The 23876-nt window shown below is 35.8% G+C and overlaps 1 protein-coding gene across 1 annotated transcript; it reads left to right on the top strand.

Moving 5' to 3' along the window:
• Window positions 1–675: 675 nt before the first annotated feature.
• On the top strand, window positions 676–22958 carry rps6kc1 (ribosomal protein S6 kinase polypeptide 1). The gene is made up of 16 exons (XM_042746384.1): window positions 676–899; window positions 1403–1438; window positions 2134–2254; window positions 2972–3087; window positions 4054–4147; window positions 5785–5844; window positions 6936–7286; window positions 8178–8299; window positions 8531–8623; window positions 11165–11212; window positions 13243–13375; window positions 13457–14686; window positions 16836–16925; window positions 21354–21436; window positions 21632–21727; window positions 22425–22958. The coding sequence occupies exons 1-16, from the start codon at window positions 798–800 to the stop codon at window positions 22524–22526; spliced, it is 2877 nt and encodes a 958-aa protein (XP_042602318.1). The 5' UTR covers window positions 676–797; the 3' UTR covers window positions 22527–22958.
• Window positions 22959–23876: the final 918 nt, after the last annotated feature.

The raw sequence follows: 23876 nt of genomic DNA, 5'->3' as shown, positions 1-23876 counted from the left end.
GATTCCCTTTATGATCCTCTCATGGGAAATTGTTAAGTTTGGTTGATCCTTTAAGGATAAAAAAATAGCCTATGTAATAAATAATTTGCTGCTTTTGCTGAAATTTTACATTCATAAATGTACATTTTTCAAAACTCCCCCACGATTAGTGGTGTTTAAAGAGGAATTTGTATTTGAATAATGTATTTGGAGATGTTAAGAGGGATGAAAAGTCCCAAAGCAAGATTTTTGTATACTTTATTAGAGGTCTTTGGTTTCATAATGTGAAAACCTCCTACTCCCCTACTTCTTCTTTGTCTTTATATTAATTTATTTATTTTCTTCAGTGTGTTTATTTTATTTTATTTTCAATTTATTTTGTTATATGATGTACAGAGTGCGAACGAAAATTGAGTGTAATCTCAGTCATTATTTGTAAATATCCCACTCATAAATGCCTTTCTTCAAAGCATTGAATAAAAAAAAAGGAGTCATGTGATCACTGATCACTTTCAATGAATGGAGGGACAGAAACCTCAACAGGGTTAATTAAGAATATCTCAGTTTGTATTCGTATTTGGAAGATTAACCAAAGTTTGTTAAATGGGCTTGAAACGACACGATGGTTAGCAAAATTTACATTTTCATTTTTAGATGAACTATCCCTTTAAATGTTAAGCTGGCTCGCGGTGTACTTGACGCGCCCCGGAAGGTTACCACGCAGCGTCAGCGCGGCCTGATTGTTATTCATAAGCTGATCTGTAGCACTGTTGTCTATTGTATGGCAAGTGTCCTGCTATGGTGATGCGTGTTTTAGGATGATCTCCGCGCGGAACAAAGACGATATTGTGCGATTCTACACGGTCACCGACCCCACGACACACAAGAAAGGCTACACGGTGTATAAAGTCACGGCCAGGGTGAGAATAAGCGCACTTTACCGGGGTATAGAGCACATGTGCTAACGCTAATGTTTATCAGGAATACTAACACAAACTAATAAAACATCAGAGTGGATGATTTGATCACATCTGTGATGACATGCATGTTTTCGGCTGTGTTTACTGATGTCAAGTAAATCTGAACCGGTCACAGTCAGATGTGCCACATAATATCCATAATCCTGTTATTATGTTTCTGTCTTTGAGGAAAACGCTCTTATTTATAGTCTTCAGTCTTTGATTGACACCTGTCAACAGAAATATCAGATCAGATGCGTCTGAATCTGACACAGACGTAATGTCAAATCAGCAATTGTGTTATTGATGGTGCTGTTTGTTTCATTTTTGTATTCTCTTCCTTGTTTTTCTCTTATACATACATACAATAAAGAGCTGACTAAATCAGAATTTTTGTTCATAACGTAGACCGAGGACATTTGCCTATGTAGTAGTGATGGTCATATTATTCTGTTTCTCCACAGATTATTTCACGCAAGAACCCAGAGGACATTCAGGAGGTGAGAATTCTAAACAAATTCACTCTTGGGAAGAAAAAAAAATTACCTTACTATAATAATACATGCCACTATTCTGACAGTGAATGGTTCTTCAGTGCACAGTGCTCCACGGGTTCCAAAGCCTAGGCTAACCGAGACTCGTCACAACACTTATATATCATTGCTCTTTTGTTGGTTTTGATTGCTTCTGTTAACCTCTTTATTAAGTCACTTTGGATAAAATTGTCTGCTAAATGACTAAATGTAAAAAAAAAAAAAATCGTCAGAATGTTTCATTAAAATGTAATAACGTGATCTGCCACTGAAACAACATATATGTAAATGTGTTGTCATTTAGGTTGCACATTGGTTGATGTTGAACAATGTCCATGTTATTTTATGCTACTGTTGTAGGCGATGCAGCCTCTCTGAAATCTTGCCAGTTTTTATAGTAATTGGATGCATGTTAATGTAATGAACATTACAGCAGTAATTAAATGAATGAAAAATGCTGTTTTTTTAATCTTGTTGAATCTTGTTTGATTCAAATTTGGCACATTGCAGAAGTAAAATGAAATGCAAATGCAATTTCATTTAGACTTATGTTAAATAACATTGTTTGGAAAAATGTTGTGTTCAATGTTCAGTGAGCACTGTACTGAGTTGTTACCAGGCACTCATTAAGGGTCTTTATTTGTCTGACTTCCTCTCACTAGATCACAGTGTGGAAAAGGTATAGTGATTTCAAAAAGCTTCATCAAAACCTTTGGCAGATACACAGAAACCTCTATGGGCAGTCAGAGCTCTTCCCTCCCTTCGCAAAAGCTAAAGTCTTTGGTAAGTGTGTGTGTGTGTGTGTGTGTGTGTGTGTAAGTGAGACAGAGTGTGCTGTGTTGTAAGGGAAAGTTTTTTTTTTTTTTTTTTTTTTTACTTATTTAAGTAACATTCTGGGGTGCATTTCCCAAAACTATCATTAGCTAACTATGGTCATTAGTTCCATTGAACTCTATTGGTAATGACGGAACTTGCGACAAGAGTTGCTTTTGGGAAACACACCCCTGAACAGGTATGTTTTTAGTTAAAACAATTACACAGTTTTAGTATTTGTATTGTAGTATAAATTAAAAAAAATAAAGTGTTGTTAAAGTAATTACAGAACTGTCACGTTCCCTGTCGGACCAGTGTTGCATTCTTACTACATGTGCAGTTTATTCATCATGTACTGTACTTCATGTTTGTTGATGTAACTGCAGTGAACTGAATATTGCTGTTGCATATTTTACTTATTTAATTTTCACCAAGGTAACATCGATAAGGTTTTCTCTGATATATCTGACATGATATAATATGTTTCTAAAAAAGCTCATTTATTTATTTATTTATCCAGTGAAATATTGCAGGCCAAAAATTACAATATCTGCTATGCCAAGATATTTCTGCCATATGAAATTTTAAATAAAATGGATGTAAAAGATTGAAATCAAAGAAATATGCTGAATGTGTTGTTTGTTCAGATTATGTTATTTCTAGCTTAAGTTGTGTATTTGTGTTTAGGTCGTTTTGATGAGTCTGTGATTGAAAAGAGAAGGCAGTGCTCGGAGGATTTGTTGCAGTTCAGTGCTAATATTCCTGCTCTGTATGGCAGCCAGTACATGCAGGATTTCTTTAAGGTATGTATATGAACTGGGATAGCTGTCAGAGCTGTCAGGTTGTTTTCAGTGATATTTGCATTTATTCATCTATCAATCTGTGATATGCATTTTAAATATTGGCCTTCAGTTTGATGAATTCCAATAAGAAACGTTATTTCATAAGAAACAGGACACCCTCTGTACATCACACATTATATTTACATTTACGTTTAGTCATTAAGTAGATGCTTTTATCCATGCGACTTACAAATGAGGACAATAGAAGCAGTCGAAACCAACAAAACAGCAATAACAAGAAAGTGCTGTGACAGGTCTCAGATAGCCTAATGCGTACACTTAGCAAGGTTTTTTTTTTTTTTTTTTAATAAATGATAAAGTAGATAGAATAGAAAAAGAAAAGGGAACACTAGTGTTACATGGTGGGTTTTTTTATATATATATAAAAATAAAACAAGTCAAAAGAACAGAGAATGCTAGTGTTAGAAGCAGGTCTCTGAACCGGTTCAAGGATCGAAAACGAATGAAATTTTGACAGAAACGAAATCAAATGAGAAAATAGTTTTCTTTATTTTGCAACAGCTTTACAAATCTTAAAATATATATGTGTATATATGTGTGTATGTGTGTGTGTGTATATATTATATATATATATATATATATATATATATATATATATATATATATATATATATATATATATATATATATATATATATATATATATATATATATTATATATAAATAATATAATATATGTTTGTGTGTGAGGATATGGACGGAGCACTATGATGTGAAATATTTGTATTATTTTTGTGTGTTGGGATATGTACGGGGTCTTGGCTGATCGTGTCGTTATTTTTTTCCAGGAAGATCTACAAACAGAATAAACACCTTTCCTGAATCTCTTGTTTATCACTTCCTCCCTATCTCACAGAAATTAAACATGGTCACCTCAGATGGTTTGTGTGTGTGTGTGTGTTTTAGGGTGGTGAGGTGCAAGACAGCTCTGAGCTCATCGGCCCAGCCGAGCCCTTCTCTGATTTCTTAGCTGACAGCCTCTTAGATAGCAGCTCTGAAGGTAAGTTCATCCATAAAGTGTCAAACTCACGTTGTTAAATTAAAGTCACACATAACAAATGTAACCCTGGAGTTGGAGCACAAAACCTTAAGAGTCAGTTTTATAATAAATAAGCTTTCCATTGATGTATGGTTTGTTAGGATAGGACAACATTTGGCTGAGATACAACTCTTTGAAAATCTGGAATCTGAGGGAGCAAAAAAGAAAATCGCCTTTAAAGTTGTCCAAATGAAGTTCTTAGCCATGCATATTACTAATCAAAAATTAAGTTTTGATATATTTACGGTAGAAAATTTACTAAATATCTTCATGGAACATGATCTTTAATTAATATTCTAATGATTTTTGGCATAAAATAAAAATCTATAATTTTGACCCATATAGTGTATTTTTGGCTATGGCTACATTTATACCCCAGAGACTTAAGACTGCTTTTGTACTCGAAGAAGTATTTAAAAAGAATCTTATAAGATCATCTTAAAATTTATTTATGAAATAAATGTATTGCTTTATTTCAAATTAATTATTAAGCATTATAACATAATAATATAGTACATGTTGCTGTGCCAGTGATTTGCATAATTTGACACACTAGTGAATAATATTATCAGTCATCATTATACATGTTGCAACTTTCTGCCAATTTCAAAATTCAGTTATAACTACAAACATTTTTTGGGGGGAATGGCTTGTTTTAGCTTATATTTAAATTATTCAAAATACATAGCGCATTAAACCTCATGCTGAACACTCATCAAGCTGGTCACAATGAAAATAGTATGCACGCTTTTATGATTATTACGGTAGAAAGGTGTGCGTAAAGAATGTATTCGAATTTTAAAGGCGTGGTGCTTCTCATCCAGTGTTCAACCCTATTTCCACCCTACCCTTTGTTTTTCCAGTGTTGGAGGCTCCTGGTTAGAGAACTAATTTATTGGTGTTTTTAAAGGAATACTATTATGCTTTTTTAAAATTTTCAACATTCTTTAGTGCATAATGTTGTTGTTTGTGTATGAAAAATTTCTGCAGAGTTACAAGGGACAAAGTCCACTTCAAAGTGAGTCATTCCCTATATATTAGTAAGCGCTGTTAATGAGCTCCCTCAAACCACCTTGATTATAGTCCTGGGGTTTCTTCCAAAAACTTACATGTCACAGTATCCCTCATTTAAATAATTCCTACCCATTAAATACGTAAAAAAAAAAAGAGGGGGCAAGGACTGAATTGAGTTTGTAGTGTGTGGCCATGTCCAGATCTAATATACTGATACAAATGCAGCTTGTTTACAGTTGGCAGACATAACAGACTGTGTTTATGAATTTAGTGTGTTTTTGAAACCTCATGTGTACTTGACAGCTGACGTGAAAGAGAGGATTTGTGCTTTTCCATGTCTGCTGTCTCAATATGTGAGGACATGAACTTCATTTCCAGAGCTGCTCTGAGAGTCACTTCACAAGCTTTTCACCATTTCATTTGAGAAATATTGATATTGTATGAATATTGTGATGATATTTTAATATCTTGCTGTCTCATGACTTCCATACTGTCTCAGAAAACTGTTCAATTTTTTTGATTGAATTGATATTTGAGTTTGATTGAATTTGATTTTGTATTTTTTCTCTGTTGCCTTTCCGTAGCTCCTAAAGGTACCAGTGTTGTGGATGATTTGACGGTCGCCAACCCCTCTGAACATGAGCGTAAGTGAGAGTTTCCTAAATGTGTGAATAATCTTGTCATGATGCCAAATTTTCAGTACTTATACCAGTAACATTTTTATGGTTCTCTGTACCAGTTTCGTTACCCCAGCAAAAACTGCAACAAATATTTAGCAAGTTAACTATTTTATTTAACTGTGTGAAAATAAATTCTGTTCTGAGTACCGAATTATCTTATAATTAATCTAATAACAATAACTCATGACTATAACTAATTCCCTGACTATTTTCTAGCGACACCTGAAAATTCATCTTTCGTCACCATTTGACTTCATCCTAAAAAAAAAAAAAAAACATTTGCCTTTTCTCTCCTTAATCTCTCCCTTTCAAGCTTGTACTAATCTGAACAATGCCTGAAACTTTGTTCTACGAAACTTTGTTAACTTGGTCAAAATCTTGGCATTGACATTGAAGATGATAAATTTTGTATTTTTTTTTTTTTTTTTAAATCTTAAATGGTTTCGCCATGGCGAGCCAATACATTTGTGGGAAAATGGGAAACAAGAAGTGTCTCGTATCTTCTCAGTGCATTGAGTGACAGAGTAAACTTGAGGTTATCACATGGACATCACATGTCTTAGTGCTTTCAGCTGACATAGCACTGAGACATACAACAGGCTTTTAAATAGTTTATTTATATTCAACAATCACTTTAAACTTTGTAAGAATAATTTCAAGACATGGATGATATAAAATTGCAAAGTGTTCTATGTTTTAAATGGTGATGCATCATTCTTATAAAAACTTTTCTTTGTGTATTTTTTAGGCTCTTGGCATGCTTAAAATTGTATGAAATGCAGGGCACACAGCAGAGTTGTCAGTCATTAGGCGTAGACTAAAGCTAAAACATGGACATACTGTATAAGTGGACTCTGTAGCGCCCCCTTTTGACTAAAGTTGGGAGGGTGTCAGCTTTGCCTACAGCAGGGCTATCCAACCCGCTTTCCAACGGAGTTTAAATCCAGCTAGTTTCAACACTTGCCTGGAAGTGTTTAGTGATCCTGAAGACCTTTCCTGCCCAACAGGAAGTCAGCTGTTTTGAATTCATGCTAGATTTGTGTTCCTTATGACAGGCGGCAGCAGTGACAGTGAGCTGAATTCTCTGGAGGTTGATGGAGACACTCTGGCTGCAGTGGATGATGGAATGGCATCAGGCAGCATCAGGCAGACAGCAACAAAAAGCAACTCATCTCCTATCCAGCAGCCATTGATGTCCCCAAGCCAGCTGGGAGTAGAGTCCAGCCATAGCAGTGGGGCTTTGAGCTTCACCTCCAGCCTCAGGAACTATTCAGAGAAGAAGGACTACCTGGAAGAGGCCAGTGAGCAGATCACTCTAGCTGTCCAGAAAGAAGTGGAGCAGGACTTTGCAGTGGCGTTTTCCTACTACCGTAGAGGTGTAGATCTTCTGCTGCAGGGTGTACAAGGTATATCATTTAATACATAACTCTGTATTTCAACATGCAGAACTGGCCCCATGTGCTCGGTTTGACTTATTCCAGGGTTTTAGCAGAAAGTGGCATTATGTAATGTCATGTAAATGCACATTTAATTTGAAGGATAAACTTTGTCAATGAAGTCCTCTCTTCTGGAAGTTTTTTTTTTTTTTTTTTTAAATCTCGGATTAGAAATTCTTCTGAGAAAGCAATTCATGGTTCAGACAAAGCCATCTAAGCATGTTTCTCTTGAGCACAATTAAGAGAACAGTTTAACACACCTAGGTTTCTGCCAAAAATGTCACAAATTGTGAGTACTAGTGTCAGAAATTTGCGAGTATACCCAGATACCCAGTTGTTCACAGTTCACAGTATTTTGTTTACAGCCAAAACTATCTGAATTTGAGCCCTGGAGGCTTTCTTAGTACAGAAAACGTGGACAGTATATACAGCTTAACAGCTGAATAATAAACACTTACAGTACGAAGATCATACTTGTACATGTACATGTTTGTGGTCTTCTCAGTCACTGATGACTCATTTCAGAACAGTTCTTTCTTTCGGAAGATCGTAGCTCATGCACTTTGATCTTTGAATATTTGTAGACCTTTTACATTCACAAACAGCTATATTACAGACAGATCACATATATGAAATGTATAAAAAAACATAAAAGGGGCACTTCGCATGAGCTTAATTAGAATATGTAGCTGTCTACTATGGATAAATTGTAATTTTATGTTATTTTTGCTATATTATACTATATCATTAGTAGTGATTCATTCTTTAATACCAAGCAAATAAACCAAACTCAACTTTCGGAGTGGACCGTTAAACAGACATGCAAGTTTATTGCGAGTGTATGTATTGCATGTATTTCAGGAGAGGTAAGTCCCAGCAGAAGGGAGGCTGTGAAGAGAAAGACAGCAGAATATCTGATGCGTGCCGAGCTCATTTCTGGACAGCTCAAAGACAGCATGGGTCAGAGCTCCACTCAAAGCAGGGTCAGTGTGTGTGATCTTTCACCTTCACAATGAAACATGAGGCCTCATTTGCAAAATGCCCATTTTTACAGTTACTTTTAATTGATGATGTAAAAGTGAACATGTGAGTGAACACATTTTATGAATGAGGCTCTTAAACTTTTCCATTAGCCTGTTATTGTTGTTTCATGTTGCCTGTACTATGTGTTGTTTACATGTGTTTTTTTTTGTCATTGTTGGGTGTGACTTCAGGCGTTGGGCTCGCAGTGCTGTGGTGGCTTGTGGGCTGAGCAGACTCATTCTGATGAGCTGATGCATTACAGAGTGCTGGGCATTATTGATAAGGTACAATATTATGTTTCAATATTAAAACTGCATTATGATCATTACAGCATACAACACAACAAATTTTGAAAAATTTTAAAGGAATAGTTCATTAAAATTAAGGCCAAGTCTTGATTTATTGCTCACGTCTCACACGAAAGATGTATAGAAAGCCATGCAAAGTTAAAACAGTTTAAACTTTTAGAAAATGTGTCACGAATTTGTGGAGGATTATTCCTTTTCACTGCGTCTCATATGTTTTTAAATGCAATCTGTGTGAATGGCGCTTCGGCTCTTTGGATTAAACAATGCATAAATACATGATGCTGTTTTGTTCATAATTGTTCTTGCAATTTATGAAATTATATTTGATTTTTATGAGTTAATCTAGACGTAATGCACTTTTTATAGAGTTACTTAATTGCGCTGACAATTTACTGCATTGCAGTGTTTGATTGTTAAAACAAAACTATTTGTTATTTGTCTCAATAAATTGTGTTAATTTAAAAACAGTGGTTAACTCTTTCCCTGCCAGCATTTTTGAAAAAAGTTGCCAGCCACCGCCAGCGATTTTGATGATTTTCAATAAAATTTGATGGCCTACAGTATATTTTGCTGTATGAATATTTGAATATGCCTCTACTTTTAAACAATAAAATCTATTTTATTCTATCTTAAAGCATCTATTTTATCAACACTTGAATATAGGTAGGTTTCATAATTTTTTTTAATTTTGAGCAAAAAGGTGAGAAAATCACATTTTTATCAAAAACTACATCTGGATAATATTCAGTACGATTATCAAAGCATAAATCCAGTAAATTGCTTCCATCAACACCTCCAAAGCTTGCACAGCCATATACCACTTCCTGGATCATCATTTTCAGGGTGTCCGCGGGGTCTTAAAAAGTATTAAAAGTTGATAAATCAATTTAGAGAAAATTAAGGCCTTTAAAAAGTCTTAAATGCCATTTACCAAAGTATTATATTTTGTATCATCTTTTCATTATGTATATTTGTCCGAATAGTGGGGTTCTGTGTAGTGTATTTATGGAATCCTGCAAGATTTGACACCGTCTGTTATGTCGCTCACTGACTGAATGTGCTGTTGCATTCAGAGATCGCTAGTTGTTCAGGAGGTTTTGTACTCGTTCAGAAGATGTGTAATTGCGCCCCGAGTGTATAACAGTGAAAACACGAAAAGCCATAAAAATTCGTCAGTGGCGGGGAAGCGTTGTCTTGTAAATGACGAGATAACTCATCAATGGCTGGGAAAGAGTTAATTAAAAAAAACATATATATATTTCTTTTTGTTTTAAAAAAGGTTATAAAAATGTCAGTAATTATTGATACCGAACAATATGAAACATTATATCGTTGATCTTTTTTTTTTTTGCTATATCGCCCAGCCGTATCGTGAAGCATGTTTCGAAAGAAAGGGCGTTATCTTCTTGATGTTGAATAAAGCAAATCTGCAGGACCAGGCAGTTTTAGCAATGTGGTCTGAGAAAGTCAGCTGATCATCTATCATAACTCCAAGGTTTCTGGCTGTTTTTGAAGGAGTTATAGTTAATGTGCCCAACTGGATGGTGAAATTGTGATGAAACGATGGGTTTGATGGAACCACAAGCAGTTCTGTCTTGGCAAGTTTGAGTTGAAGTTGATGGACCTCCATCCAGCAAGAAATGTCTTTTAGACAAGCTGAGATGTGAGCAGCTATCGTCGGATCATCAGGATGGAATGAGAGTTAGAGTTGAGTGTCATCAGCATACCAGTGATATGAAAAAGCCATGTTTCTGAATGACAGAACCTAGTGATGCCATGTAGAACAGAGAAGAGAAGTGGTCCAAGAACTGAGCCCTGAGGCACCCCTTTAGTTAGATGTTGCAAATTGGACACCTCACCTCTCCAAGATACCTTGAAGGACCTATCTGAGAGGTAGGACTCAGACCACTGGGGTGCGGTTCCTGAGATGCCCTTTACCAATAGGGTTGACAGGAGGATCTGGTGGTTAACCATGTCAAAAGCAGCAGACAGATCCAGAAAGATATTTTGGAATCCACTCTTGCCAGTCTTACGTCTTCAACAACTGAGAGCAAGGCAGTCTTGGTTGAATATCCAATTCTGAAACCAGACTGGTTGCTGTCGAGGAGGTTGTTCTGTGTTTTGCAATGAAAGGAAGAAGGGAAACTACAGTTCTCAGTCTGTAGTTTTCTAAAAGAGATGGGATAAGGGTGGGTTTCTTAAGTAGAGGGGTTATACCGGCCTATCTAAATGCTGAGGGAAAAACACCAGTGTGAAGGGATGTTAATGACAGTACTGTCATCTGTAGAACAGCTTTATTGATTAATCATCTTCATTTCAAATTTGGTAAATATTGAAACGTTGACACTGTTATTGAACTGAACTGAATCAACACTTAACCGATTCAGTGAAACAAACTGCATAACTTCCTAGATGAAAGGAAGGTTAGAGCACAGAATTATACAGCACTTTTCTAAGAAAGTATTTGTTTTTAAACATTGTCTGATGCCTTTGTTTATATGTGTAATTCATGTGCAGGTTCTGTTGGTGATGGATAGAAGAACACAGGAAACATTTATTTTGAAAGTAAGTGGTCCATTTACAGTTAATAACACCTAATAATTTAACAGGAATGGCCCACAGATATGCTGTGCTTCCGTTTAAATTGACTGTTTAATTTTTATTTGCTATTTACAAGTAATAGTTATAAAATCCCCTGCATTATATTCTTTACCAAACTGTCATAAATGTTTTGTTGCCCTTAAAATTACAATTTCTAATTACAATTAAATTTTCTTTGTATTTGGGATTTTGTATTTAATGTGGGGGAAAAGACGTTATAAGAGATTTAACATTACAGTTACGATTTAAAATTACAGTAAAGAGTAGGCATAAACTGCAAATTATATTTTTTTATGTACTATTTATAAACAATTACAGAATCATGAAAAATATTATCATAATTGTATTAAGTGAACTTACAAAAATGTTGACCAATTACAATAAATTACAAAATACAATAAAAACAATAACAAAATACATTAAAAATGAATTACAAGAAATGTCACATTTATTTCATCCTTTATTATATTATATCTATTTACGCACTTACACCTTTGTTTCTTATTGGTCTTAGGGTAATTTTTTTGTGGGTATTTAAAGTCGGTTCCCCTCAAGTTGAGAATAGTTTGTCTACCTCATTACATTAAAATCAAAGGTTCCACAAAGTTTGACAGCCAGAAAGGTTTTTTTACAGCATTGTAGCATCTCCCTATAAAAAAAGCAAAGACTTGTGCACACAAAACATTTAAACAGTGATTAATAATTGAGAGAGCTACACACCATAAGAACCAAGAGAAAAAAAGCATCAACCTTTTCTAATGACAAAACAAGACATGCCCAGATGACACATAAAATAGAATACTGATTAAAATATTTTTGTTTATGAAACAATGATACATTTTTACTACCCAGGTAATATATAGCAGGCTAAATATCTGCACCTGTCCGCGATTTAGAGTCAAATGTATTTAGACTTGAAATGACATTGGAGACAACCTACAGCCAATGAGAGAGCAAGACACGGGGCTAGGGAAATTTCAGAGGGAAGAGTCGTAGGCTTACATCATTCCCTGTATCACTTCTTCTGTATGTGTATTGTACACGAGAGTTGTCGGGGATTCTTCCCAGTTAAATATTGTGTAATATGTGATTCCCAGTTGCCGATCCAACCTGTAATGTGCAAACCACAGCAACTTCATGATACCTGAAACAGTTGTGTAGAGTAAAGGGAACAGCAAGGACATTGAATAGTGTGTATTGTATAGGAGAGACATGCAGAATGTTCAGAGCATATGGAAGTGGTTTGAATTGCAATTCCAATAAGATTCTTACAGATGCATCTCAGTTAGGGCTGCACGATTATGACAAAAATCACAATTGTCCATTATTCCCTTGAAATTGTGATTGCGATTATTAATTGTGATTATCACAATTTACATTGAATGATGTTTATACCATTGTTTAATGCAACTGCATATCGTATTTTTATATGAAAATAAACAAACTGAAAAACTTTTAGTGCTTTTCTATAGTATTAAGTCTCAAATGTCAACTATACATCGGATTGGTTTCTTCTTTAAATTATAAAAAAGTAAAAATATGAATGGTATTATAATGTTATACTAAAACTAAAATTAAAATAATGGGAAAAACCCTTAAGATAACATGTAGAAAGAAAAAAAATGCATCTTCTTATGTTCATAAGAAAGCAGCTCGTACAGGTTTGGAACGACATGAGGGTGAGTAAATGATGACAGAATTTTCATTTTTGGGTAAACTATCCCTTTGAATGATCACGTAATTGTGGCATCCATAATTGTAATCGCGATCAGAAATTTGATTAATTGTGCAGCCCTAGTCTCAATGTGGGCGCTCTGGCTACTCAATTCAGACTTCAAATTGATATTTGCAGTATAGACAACTCAGTTCATTATTTCAGGAGCAGACTGAAAGATAAACAGTTTAATACCACTTCAAGGTTTGTATGAATATTTTTGGACTGCAGGCCGGTGGACCCCTGATTTTATACTGATATGACTTCTGTGTGTGTGCAGGGTTTAAGGAAAAGCAGTGCGTGTGGACGTGTTAAGAAGACTATTGTGCCTCGTTCCGTGCCAAACATGGTACAACTGGAGAAATACATCATCTCAGAGGACTCCATCTTTCTTTTACTGCAGTATGCTGAGGGTGAGTTTTTTTCATTGTTTTTGCATTTTGCCTAATCGTGTAAACAGGATGTTGAGAAGTACTTCCTCTTTGTCTGCTCAGGTGGTAAATTGTGGTCTCATATCTGCAAGTATCTGCGTGAGAACAGTCCAGAAGAAAGCTTCAACATACCTTTCATCCAGAAAGCTCACTCTGCAGCGGTACATTCAACCCTGAACCCTGTGCACACTGATTCCAGCAGTGTGGATTCTCGGGGCCTAAGCCTCGGGGAGAATCCCTCAGCAGCCCAACTCCCAGACTCTGGTGCCACCTCTGAAGAGGAGTGCACCAACAGCTACTTGACGCTGTGTAATGAGTATGAGCAGGAGAAGCTTGAGCCAGACGAGGACCAGTGCTCACTCGCTCCTGTGTTAACACAGAAACATACATGCTCAGTGTTAAGCACTGATAGTCTGTGCTCTCCGATATCGATGCAGGAACTGTGCTTCTTCACTGAGGAAGAGCAACTAGTCGGCTTTGAGGACCAGTGCACACATTCACCTGACCATCCGGACCAATCACCACCAACAGAGCTCTTCCACAGTGACAGGCAAGAAGTCTGCAAGCCATCGTTTGTACCCTCAGATGTTGGTGTAGAGCTCACAGAGGAGCCAGTGGAGATGATACAGGAAGTGTCGGATCTCTGGAGGTCTGATAGTGATCAATGCTCGAACGATCTGGTGCCGGTGATTTCCTTTAAAGAGGCTGTACTGGAGGATGCCACTGTCAGCTGTGCTGTTGAGGGACAACCGCCTGATCTGTTGGTCAATCTGCCCGTGCTTGAAGATGGCACAGTGGACACGCAGGATGAAGAGCTTATTACTGGAGACATTGCTTTTGCTGCAGTGGCCAAAACCTCTCCTACATTCGGCAAGCCAGATGTTCTACAGAGAGGAGAGAAAGAGGAGTTGGACCAGTCCATTGATGTGGCCACTTTTCCTATTCTACACAGACCATCAAAAACATATTTTAGAACAGACTCATTGACTCTGTCTTCCCCAGAGCTCTCTGGCACGCTGGACGCAGCTGTTCCCAGAACTCAGATGGACTTTGTTGAATATGAAGAACTGGGCTTGAGGTCCAAACGCCCTATAGGAGAACAGGAGGATGAGGAAGTGTCGAAGTTGTTTCAGGAGCTGGATAAGTTGGCCGCAGTTTCATTAGACACACGCATCCCAGAGGCTCTAGTGAGGAACTGGGCTGCTGACATGGTTATGGCTCTGGATGCTCTGCATCAGGAGGGCATTATATGCCGAGACCTGAACCCCAGCAACATACTTCTAAACCACGCAGGTGAATCAATCAGTCTTACTTCATTACACCATTCAAGCCCCCTGTTACTTCATATTGTTTTTTGAGAATAGCATCTGTGTGTTAGAAGAACACTCCTAATAGTTGATATCAATTTTAAAATTTACAGTCTAGTGCTAGTTAGGTTAATGGCTAGTTGGGTTATTTGGCAAACCAGCCTGGTTAAATGTTGGACAGAACACATGCTGGGTTGTTTTATTTAACTCAACTATTGTTTAAAAATTACTTTATTGCTGGCTTAAAATGGGTTGGAAATTCGAAATCACACACAGAATTATTAGAGGCAACAAATAATAATCAAAAGGTGAACATTTATTAATAAGCAATTCCTTGGCATTATTCGTTTCTTTGGTACATTTCACTCTGCACGATAGTGGGTTTGCAAAAGCATTGCAAACATTTTCAAAATCACCCCCAAGGATTATAATTTAAACAACCTCCAAAATATATTTCTTGATGAATCATGATGACTACTCTGATCACACTGCAGTTCAGTTTTATCATGATAAAAACAGCACTTTGTCCTTTTTCTACATTTGTCTTCCTGTATTTCACATACGTGACAAAGGCAGCATGTGAGTTAGCACCTCTCAGTTAATCAGACCATGTACGAAACAGATGATTATGCAAGTCACTAAACAATGATGATAGCTGTATAGCTGTGAAACTATGGCATCATCATATCCAGTGTCCTTCAGTAACTGAAGCCTGGACAGAAATATTTCAAACTTGGAAGGCTTTGGGTGTGTAATATTGTTGTTTTCATATTTATTCATGATTGTTCATGTAATGTAGAAAATACCAAATATTTTTTTTTGCCAAACACCTTAAAATAAAATAGTTCAGTTAATATTTAAATAATTTAACAACATTTTCGCATGTTTACGATTCTCTGATATTGGTTAAGAGTCGGATTGACATGCAAGTAAACAAATAAAATATTTTTATTTTTAGTGTTCAAGGGATTAAATTATTTTTATTTTACATTTCAGTTATTTAATTTACTTATTAGATTTTTTTTATTAAATCAAAGTCCCACTGCAGTTCTTGCATTAAGCTCAGTTTGGAAAACCCTGGTGTGATGTAATGTTTAATCCATTTTATGATGTTGATAGAAAAACAAAATGGAATATACTGTATTTTCTTTCTCTTTGCTTTTTTATATCAATATGGTATGTTTAATGGTAAGTTTGTAACAAGTTAGATAAAAAAGTAATCTAAAAAGTAGTCAGAATATATTACCCAAAACGAGTAACTTAGATTACTTTACTAACAACTTTCATTGTGTAATCTGTAATCAGTAACAGACTAGAATTTGTATGTAATCTACCCAGCACTGCCAATAAATACAGAAAACCAACCAATTCCATTGGGTTCATTGGGTGTATGTATATACTGTACATTATATATTATATTATAGTATATATAGTGCACAGTACTCAGCATAAATTAGTACACGGGTGGCACAATAAAGATGTAAAATAAGTAACTTACATGAGTAAATAACAAACATGAGGTATTCTAGTACTTAATGTATCCTCCGTGACTAAGTATTCTAATCTGACCCTTCTTGACGCTGAGTGTACAAGTTCATGACAAATTGTCACATCTGTCCTGTTAAACTTCTGGAAGATGACCTCCCTGATCTTTAATGGAGAGTCAACTTGTCTCCTAACAAACAATCCACAGGTGTTCAAGTTCTTTGAGAATCTGTGAAATGCTTTGGGATTTGGAAGACTGTACTGTTTAATTATTGTCAAATTGAAAAAAACAAAAATGCCCAAAAATGCATGGATTGACCAGAGGCTAGCATCTTCTGTTTCAAGTTTTGTGACTTTATGACACCACTGATAAACCTCCTCACACCTTCAGCACTCAAACATTATATTATGATAATAACTATTATTTTAATATTACTTTATAATCACTATTAAAAATAAATGTGTGTAAACATATATCATTCATTAAATCATTTTATGGGATCTTGAATTACAACTAAAGAGACTAGCACACACTACATAATAACTAATAGTTTAATTAAGGCAGGGGTAAATATTTGATTAGAGTTTTATTGATACCCTAACTCTCTCTCTCTCTCTCTCCCCGCCTGCCCCCAAACCCCCCCCACCAGGTCGTGTGCAGCTCACCTATTTTTGTAGCTGGAGTGATGTGGAGGAGTCATGTGACCCTATCGCCATCTCTAAGATGTACTGTGCACCAGGTCAGCTTGTACTCTTTTATTAAATGCACAGTATTTTTTGTTTGAGCTCACTATCCACGGACTCGGACTTAAAGAGGAAAGAATAAAAGTTTCAGGGTTTGTTTTAAGAGTACAGGCAGATTTTTCCTGGATTTACAATTGTTGGGGGTGGGTGCAGGAAGAGAGGTGAGGTGAGGACTCAGTAATCCATTTTGAAGAGTAAGTTCACCCAAAAATGAAAATCCTGTCATTTATTGCACACCCTCATGTCGTTCCAAACCCGTAAGACCTCCATTTATCTTCGGAACATAAATTAAGATATTTTTGATGCATTCTGACAGCTCTCTGACCCTCCCATAGACAGCAAGGTTCCTTACACAAAGGTCTGAATGAAGGTCTTACGGGTTTGGAACGACATGAGGGTGTGCAATTAATGACAGGATTTTAATTTTTGGGTGTACTAACCCTTTAATGCAGTAGTCATTTTACTTGAAACAATAGAGAAACCTAACTAAATCTAGCTCAAGGGGGGAAAGCACAGTACAGGGCAAGAGAGAAATTTGTCAGAATCTTGAGTGGACTTGAGCAACAGAACTGACTGGAACCAACCAACTAACAAATATTAGTAAACAAACAGTACTGAGTATATATAAATTTGTTTTGGTATGGGTGCAATTATCAAATGGGAAATGGCCATTCTTTATAATAAATTATTATAAATAAATAAAACTTATTATATTTGGAAGTAGAGCTGGGCGATGAAACAATGATAATAATTATCGCAATATACTGTTAATCAGAAGGCTTATAAATCTACAAAGCACCGTTATTTACCATGGATTTACTGTAGTAACACTAAATGAAAATGTGAGATACTTTTGAAATGTTACTATATTATTAATGTAGACACGTATTAAAGGAGTAATGGAATATAATTACAGTATTATTTGTGATTAAGCTGTAATGTTTGTGCATTTATACTAAATGTATTTAAAGTACTGTTTTTCATAAAAATGCCTAGAAACCATATAGTTACATTTTTACAATGGTATTGCGGTGCTACAGTGTGTGAGGTTTTACCTGTGGTTATCATGATCTAAATGTGTGCTGCTATGAAAGACCGATGTTTTTTTTAAAGAATCTCGGTCAGAGAAATTAAATTTAACCATTAGTAGAGATGCACCGATTGCAATTTTCTTGGCCGATTCTCATGTGATCTGCCGATGCCGATTCTGATTTTCTAAGTACTATAATTTACAGCATATACAAACAAAAATGTATTTTTCTTCAAAGCAAAGTTTTATTTTCATAATAAAAGAAATTATTAAACATTACAATTTCCCAAGTTACAGGATCTTCTCTCATTTAAAAAACTCTCAAAAAATAAAAGTGCTCTGTGACTAGAAAGAAGTAGAAATAACAATTAACTGAAAATGAGTTGCTTCATAAAACAATTTTTTTTGCATTAGGGCTGGGTTTTGACACAAGTTTCACAAGTTTTTTCGATTCTCATTCACAAGCTTTCGCTTAGATTACCAATTAGATTCGATTCAATATTATTTTGGGTACATATCAGGTACAGTACTTGCCAAATTTTCTCAATTAATGCTTGAAAATATACATGAGAGTCATTTGGTACTACATTACTATAATATTGAAGGTTAAAATTGACTGATTTATAAGCTATAGCATACAACTGTTAAAATTACACAATGTAGTTTATAAAATAATAAAATTACAATTGCATAATAATATTACTTCAATTCGTATTTTTCAAATATAAAAATGTAAATGGTGTATGTCATAAAAAAATTGAAAATTGATTATTCAAACATAAATTAAACATAACAGTAAAAATTATAATGAATATGTTATATGGTGCATATATTTAGCAAAATACCCCTCTCTACAGTTTATTTTTCTATCTGATTAATGAGTTTATGGTCACCGAATATGTTTGTTTTTGAGGTAAATGTGACGTTATTGTTTGCAAGCTGTTATATTGACGTCTTTGCGCGATTACATGAGACAGGATATGGATTGTAAAGTTGTACTCTTTCTTTTAACTTCCCTTTGGATGTTTAGTCATGACTCATGTTTATTTTGAGCTGAAGCTGGTATTAATGTGGAGGATATGATTAGGTCACATGCGCCTCGCGCTGCTGCGTCTTTTGAACTGAGGCACTACAGCGATCTGTCACTCCAGATTAAACAGTGCCAAAACGGCATTTGTTGTTTGAATACTGCAATACAATGGACATAAATTGAAACTTGATACTTTGTTTCATATTAAAAGCACCAAAGCTCAATGCTTATTGCGATTTATTGGATGGAAGGTACCCTTCGATGTTCTGTCCATTAACTGAAAACAGGCTAGACTAATCGATTCTTGGGATTTAAGAATCGATATCGTTCCATAAATAAGAGAATCGATTAATATCGAGATATAGATCTTTTTTACCCAGCCCTAGATTGCATGCAGCTGTGAGTGCCAGCGTGCCCGCGATGTTGACGTCACATGTAGACGGATCAGCTCAAAATCGGAAAGACGTGAGACTGATCGGCCAATCACCAATCAGGGCCGATCATGCAGAAAATCGTCCGATTTTAATCTCTGGCCGATCAATCGGTGCATCTCTAAAAATTAGGTTGTTACCAATTTTACTTTACATTTAATTATTTAGCAGATGCTTTTATCAAAAGTGACTTAAAATTGAGAACAATAGAAGCAATCAGACCAACAAGAGAACAACAACAGTATACAAGTGCCATGACAAGTCTCAGTTAGTCTAGCACAGAACCCGAAGCTAGGGTTTTTAAATAATAGAATGGAATAGAACAGAACAGAACAGAATAGAATAGGTAAATGCTAGTATTAGTTGGTCAGGTGCTGGCGAAAAGGATATGTATTTAGATGTTTTTTGAAAATGGCTAAAGATTCAGCAGTTCGAATTGAGATCGGGAGGTCATTCCACCAGCTGGCACAGTCCAGGAAAAGTCAGTGAGAATGATTTTGTGCTTCTTTGGGATGGCACCACAAGACGCAGTTCACTTTCAGAATGCAAGCTTAAAGCGCCAGTGGTTGTGTAATGTTATTAATATTGCAGCCTGCACTGCAAACTGTGCTGAAGATACACTTCATCAAAGTTTCATGATTTCTGTTTCATGATTTGAAACTATTCGACTGTGCCGTTTGCACCACGCTCTTCCATCACTTGATCTTTTTATTTTGCTGCGTCAATCAGTACATCTTAAAGATGGCATTAGATACTTTTTATAGGAGAGCATGATCCGCACTCATGAGAACAGTCTTCTTTTTAAGTTTTATCTTTTCCCACCAGTGATTAATGTAAAATAAAATGTAAGAAGAAGACTGTTCTCGTGAGTGCGGATCAAGATCTCCTGTACTATGATTTGAAACTATCACTCATCAAAACATGCAGAAACTAAGAAATTCATTTTTCTATTAAGATATTTATTTAGCTAAGGATTAAATGACTGGAAAAGTGTAAAGTATTCAAAAACATTACATGTTCAAGATGATCTGAACAGTCTGAACTTTGAATTCTTAATTTGAATCACTTAAGAGCAGAAATCGTAAAAAAAAAAAAAGAAAATCTGATGTTGAAGCCTTTAAACTTGAAAGAAATAAAGATTTGAAAATTATTGTGATAATTATTGATATCGACTGATATGAACATTTTTATTTGTGCCCTATGTGGAAGATACACTTAATTTATTTCCTGTTTAGAGTTATAGGGAGTTTGGGGAGACCAGTCCCAAATTCATCCTTTTTTAAAAAAAATTTTATGGGAAATAAAGCATAGGATAAAATATGCTGTGTAATTGCTTACTTGTGTGTTTTCCTTCTCGGGTCCAGAGCTACATACGCATAAACACCAAAATAATGTCTTTATGAACAAGTAAAAAGAGGAAAAATTTGCATTTTCTAACATACCAAACTAAAAAGAGATCAAAGAAGATGCACAGTAACTGTGCTGAACAAAGTGAATGGCTTTGTGAAGTTATTTAGTGTTTGTTTGATTTGGGTCCTTCCATATTTTATTTTTCTATCTGCATAGTGACATTGTAATAAAGACTTCTTGACTCATAAGTAGATTTATTATCTCATTATAAGGTAGTGTTGATGTTGCTAATTATTTTGCACACACTTTCTTTACAGTTGATGAAGAGTAGCAATAAAGCTACTATATTACTCGTTTAGTGCTGATGAGTTGACATTCTTGTGGGACAGAGCATTTCCAATCCTACTCTGGTGCAGCATGTATTTAAAGCATAGAAAAATCTGTTGCACACTTACTTTGCTCTTCATTTTGGTGCAAAAGCATCTTGTCTTTGTGACTAAGTGAAGGAAGAGTGAAATAATAAATTGTCCAACAAGTGAGACACTCTGATGATTCCTTTTTTTTTTTTCTTTCTGTCATTTAGAAGTGGGCGGAATCTGCGAAGAGACATTAGCATGTGATTGGTGGAGTTTGGGAGCCCTTTTATTTGAGCTCATAGTTGGAAAGGTGAGAGTATTTCATCAACAGATGCACTATTCTCAGTGAATCATTTTAAAATGTATTTATATATTGATTTCAGTGTGGCAAATTATAATGAAGGGGTTTTGTGATTTCTTTGTATCCCTGCTTAAATACAAAATACTTAAGTGTTGAAGCACTTAAATTTGTTGTTCAAGTACAATTTGGTGTGTGTGTGTTTAGTCTCTATATCAGTGTCATCCTGCTGGCATTGGAAGACACTCATCCCTGAACATCCCAGAGTTTGTGTCGGAGGAAGCACGCTCTCTGCTGGAACAGGTATGTATTACAATTGTGAAAAATGAATATATGCCACCGAGCAAACAGAAGTGAGGGGACGCAGTGACCAAAGTGTCTGGGCCGGGCTTCCCCTCCCTTTCTGAGGCCAGTTCATCATAGGGAAATGCATAACATGTTAATGATTTGCACCCTACTCTGTTTAAATGGTAACATGCATCACTTGTTTGCATTTACTGTAATAGACTGCTCTTTCTAGTTGGATGTTTGAAAGCAGCTCCCTGTAATTCTTAAAGGGGTCAGGAACTGAAAAAACCAAAGCCGCTTTTCCACCGTCAGACCCAAAGTGCTTAGAATGACTGTAAAATGACTGTACCCATATGTACAGTACATTGGTATTTGTGTCAAGGTCTTCCATACTGACTCAATTTTTTTTTTACCTTGCCTTATACACAGATGCATTGTCATTAGAGTAGAAATCCAATCTGTTGCTATTAAATTAGAAACACAATTTCCTAGTGTATCATTATATGCTGAAACAGATTTGTACTAATGGAAATCACTAAAGCAGTCAAACGTGTTCATTAGAAGGGGTGTCCCAATACCTTTGGCAATATAGTGTATGTCAAAAGATCAAGGGAACTTTGGTTTCTCAGTTCATAACCCCTTTAACTATTGCTTTAAAGAATTCTACTGTAACCACCCCTCACTCTCTCTCTCTCTCTCTCTCTGTCTGTAGCTGTTACAGTATAATCCAGTGGAGCGGCTGGGTGCGGGAGTCGCTGGTGTGGAGGATATTAAGTCTCATCCGTTCTTTGCTCATGTGAACTGGACCAAGTAAACCATTAGATAGACTTGAATGAGATGAATGATCTAAATTGACTGTTAAATGTCCATATGTACGAAAACATCAAATGATGCGGAACACATGCTTATTTCACACAGATTCTTGCCTACAAATGGCCAAAGCTCATTGTCAACTGTGAGGAAGTTGCAGTGTGGCATACAGGAAGTTTCTGTTTATATCAGGAGAAATATCAATACATACATATATCCTGTATACAAATGTAAATAAGTATGGGTGTTTAATTTATAGTGTTTACAAAAAGCAGCTGGCAAACTTCACTGCATGAACATCTTTAGCATGTGCTAGAAGGACATGTACTGAGTGATCCTGGTCAGTTGTTTAATTGATATTTATCACAGGCACTACATATTCTCTACTAACCCATCTGATACTTTGTGTTATTCATTAAACTTCTCTCAGTGTCAATGGCCTTACATTGTATTTTTCACTTGATGTGTTAGATTCTCAATGGTGGTTCGCACTCTTTAAGATAATTGTAACTGCAGAATCAAGTCACTTTTATTTCTATATTGCTTTATATAATACAGATTGTGTCAAAGCAGCTTCACAGAGATAATCAGCAGAATCGGTTCAGATTTCAGAGTTCAGAATATGATATAAAAGATGACAGTATCATTATTTAGGGTCTGGAGAAGCTGTGGAGAACATTATGCTGCGTGTAACATCGTTCAGCATGACTGGTTTGGTGGTGGGTCAGTTAGGGCCGTGCACAGAGATTTTGAGGGGCAGTGGCCCAAACCAAAAAAAGGGGCACTAGGAGGGTGGGTGCTTGTTAATGCAAATTATCCTGTTGTTACAAATATACAGTTACAAGAGAAGACAGCTGTAATAATTGACTTTATTGCAGATGTTTTGAATAGAGTGGGCTCTCCCTCACTCTCTGAGCCTGCTTCTGTCTCATCTTCAATAGAAGTAGGGGAGAGTGGGGTAAGTTCACCGACCCCCTGCATCTTGGCATCTGTTCACTTTTACTGTCATGTGACCATGTATTTTAGAACCACGCATCATTTCTGCCAGACTGTGAAAAGGAGAAACTCATATGGTTTGAAAATTAGTGTGGTCTGGGTAGGAATTCTGCTATAATAACCCCACTCATTATACACTTTAAAAGAGACTGATATGTAGATGTTTGTGAAAGATGTTTTCTCTGTTTTGGAGGAATGAGCATTAGTAAATGATATCACATTGCACCATTACTTTAGGTTCGGGGTATATAATTTTATCAGTTGTTTATTATTCATTCAGCAATACATAGGCCTTTTACTGTTATAGTTTTCATTAATAACCATTGCTGTGTAGATTGTAACTTTGTCTAGTGCTCTT

This window comes from Cyprinus carpio, chromosome B20 (genome assembly GCF_018340385.1).
Source record: "Cyprinus carpio isolate SPL01 chromosome B20, ASM1834038v1, whole genome shotgun sequence".
In the NCBI taxonomy this organism is placed as follows: Eukaryota; Metazoa; Chordata; class Actinopteri; order Cypriniformes; family Cyprinidae; genus Cyprinus; species Cyprinus carpio.
Note: the sequence above shows the minus strand (reverse complement) of the source record. Positions and strands in the feature narration are given on the sequence as shown.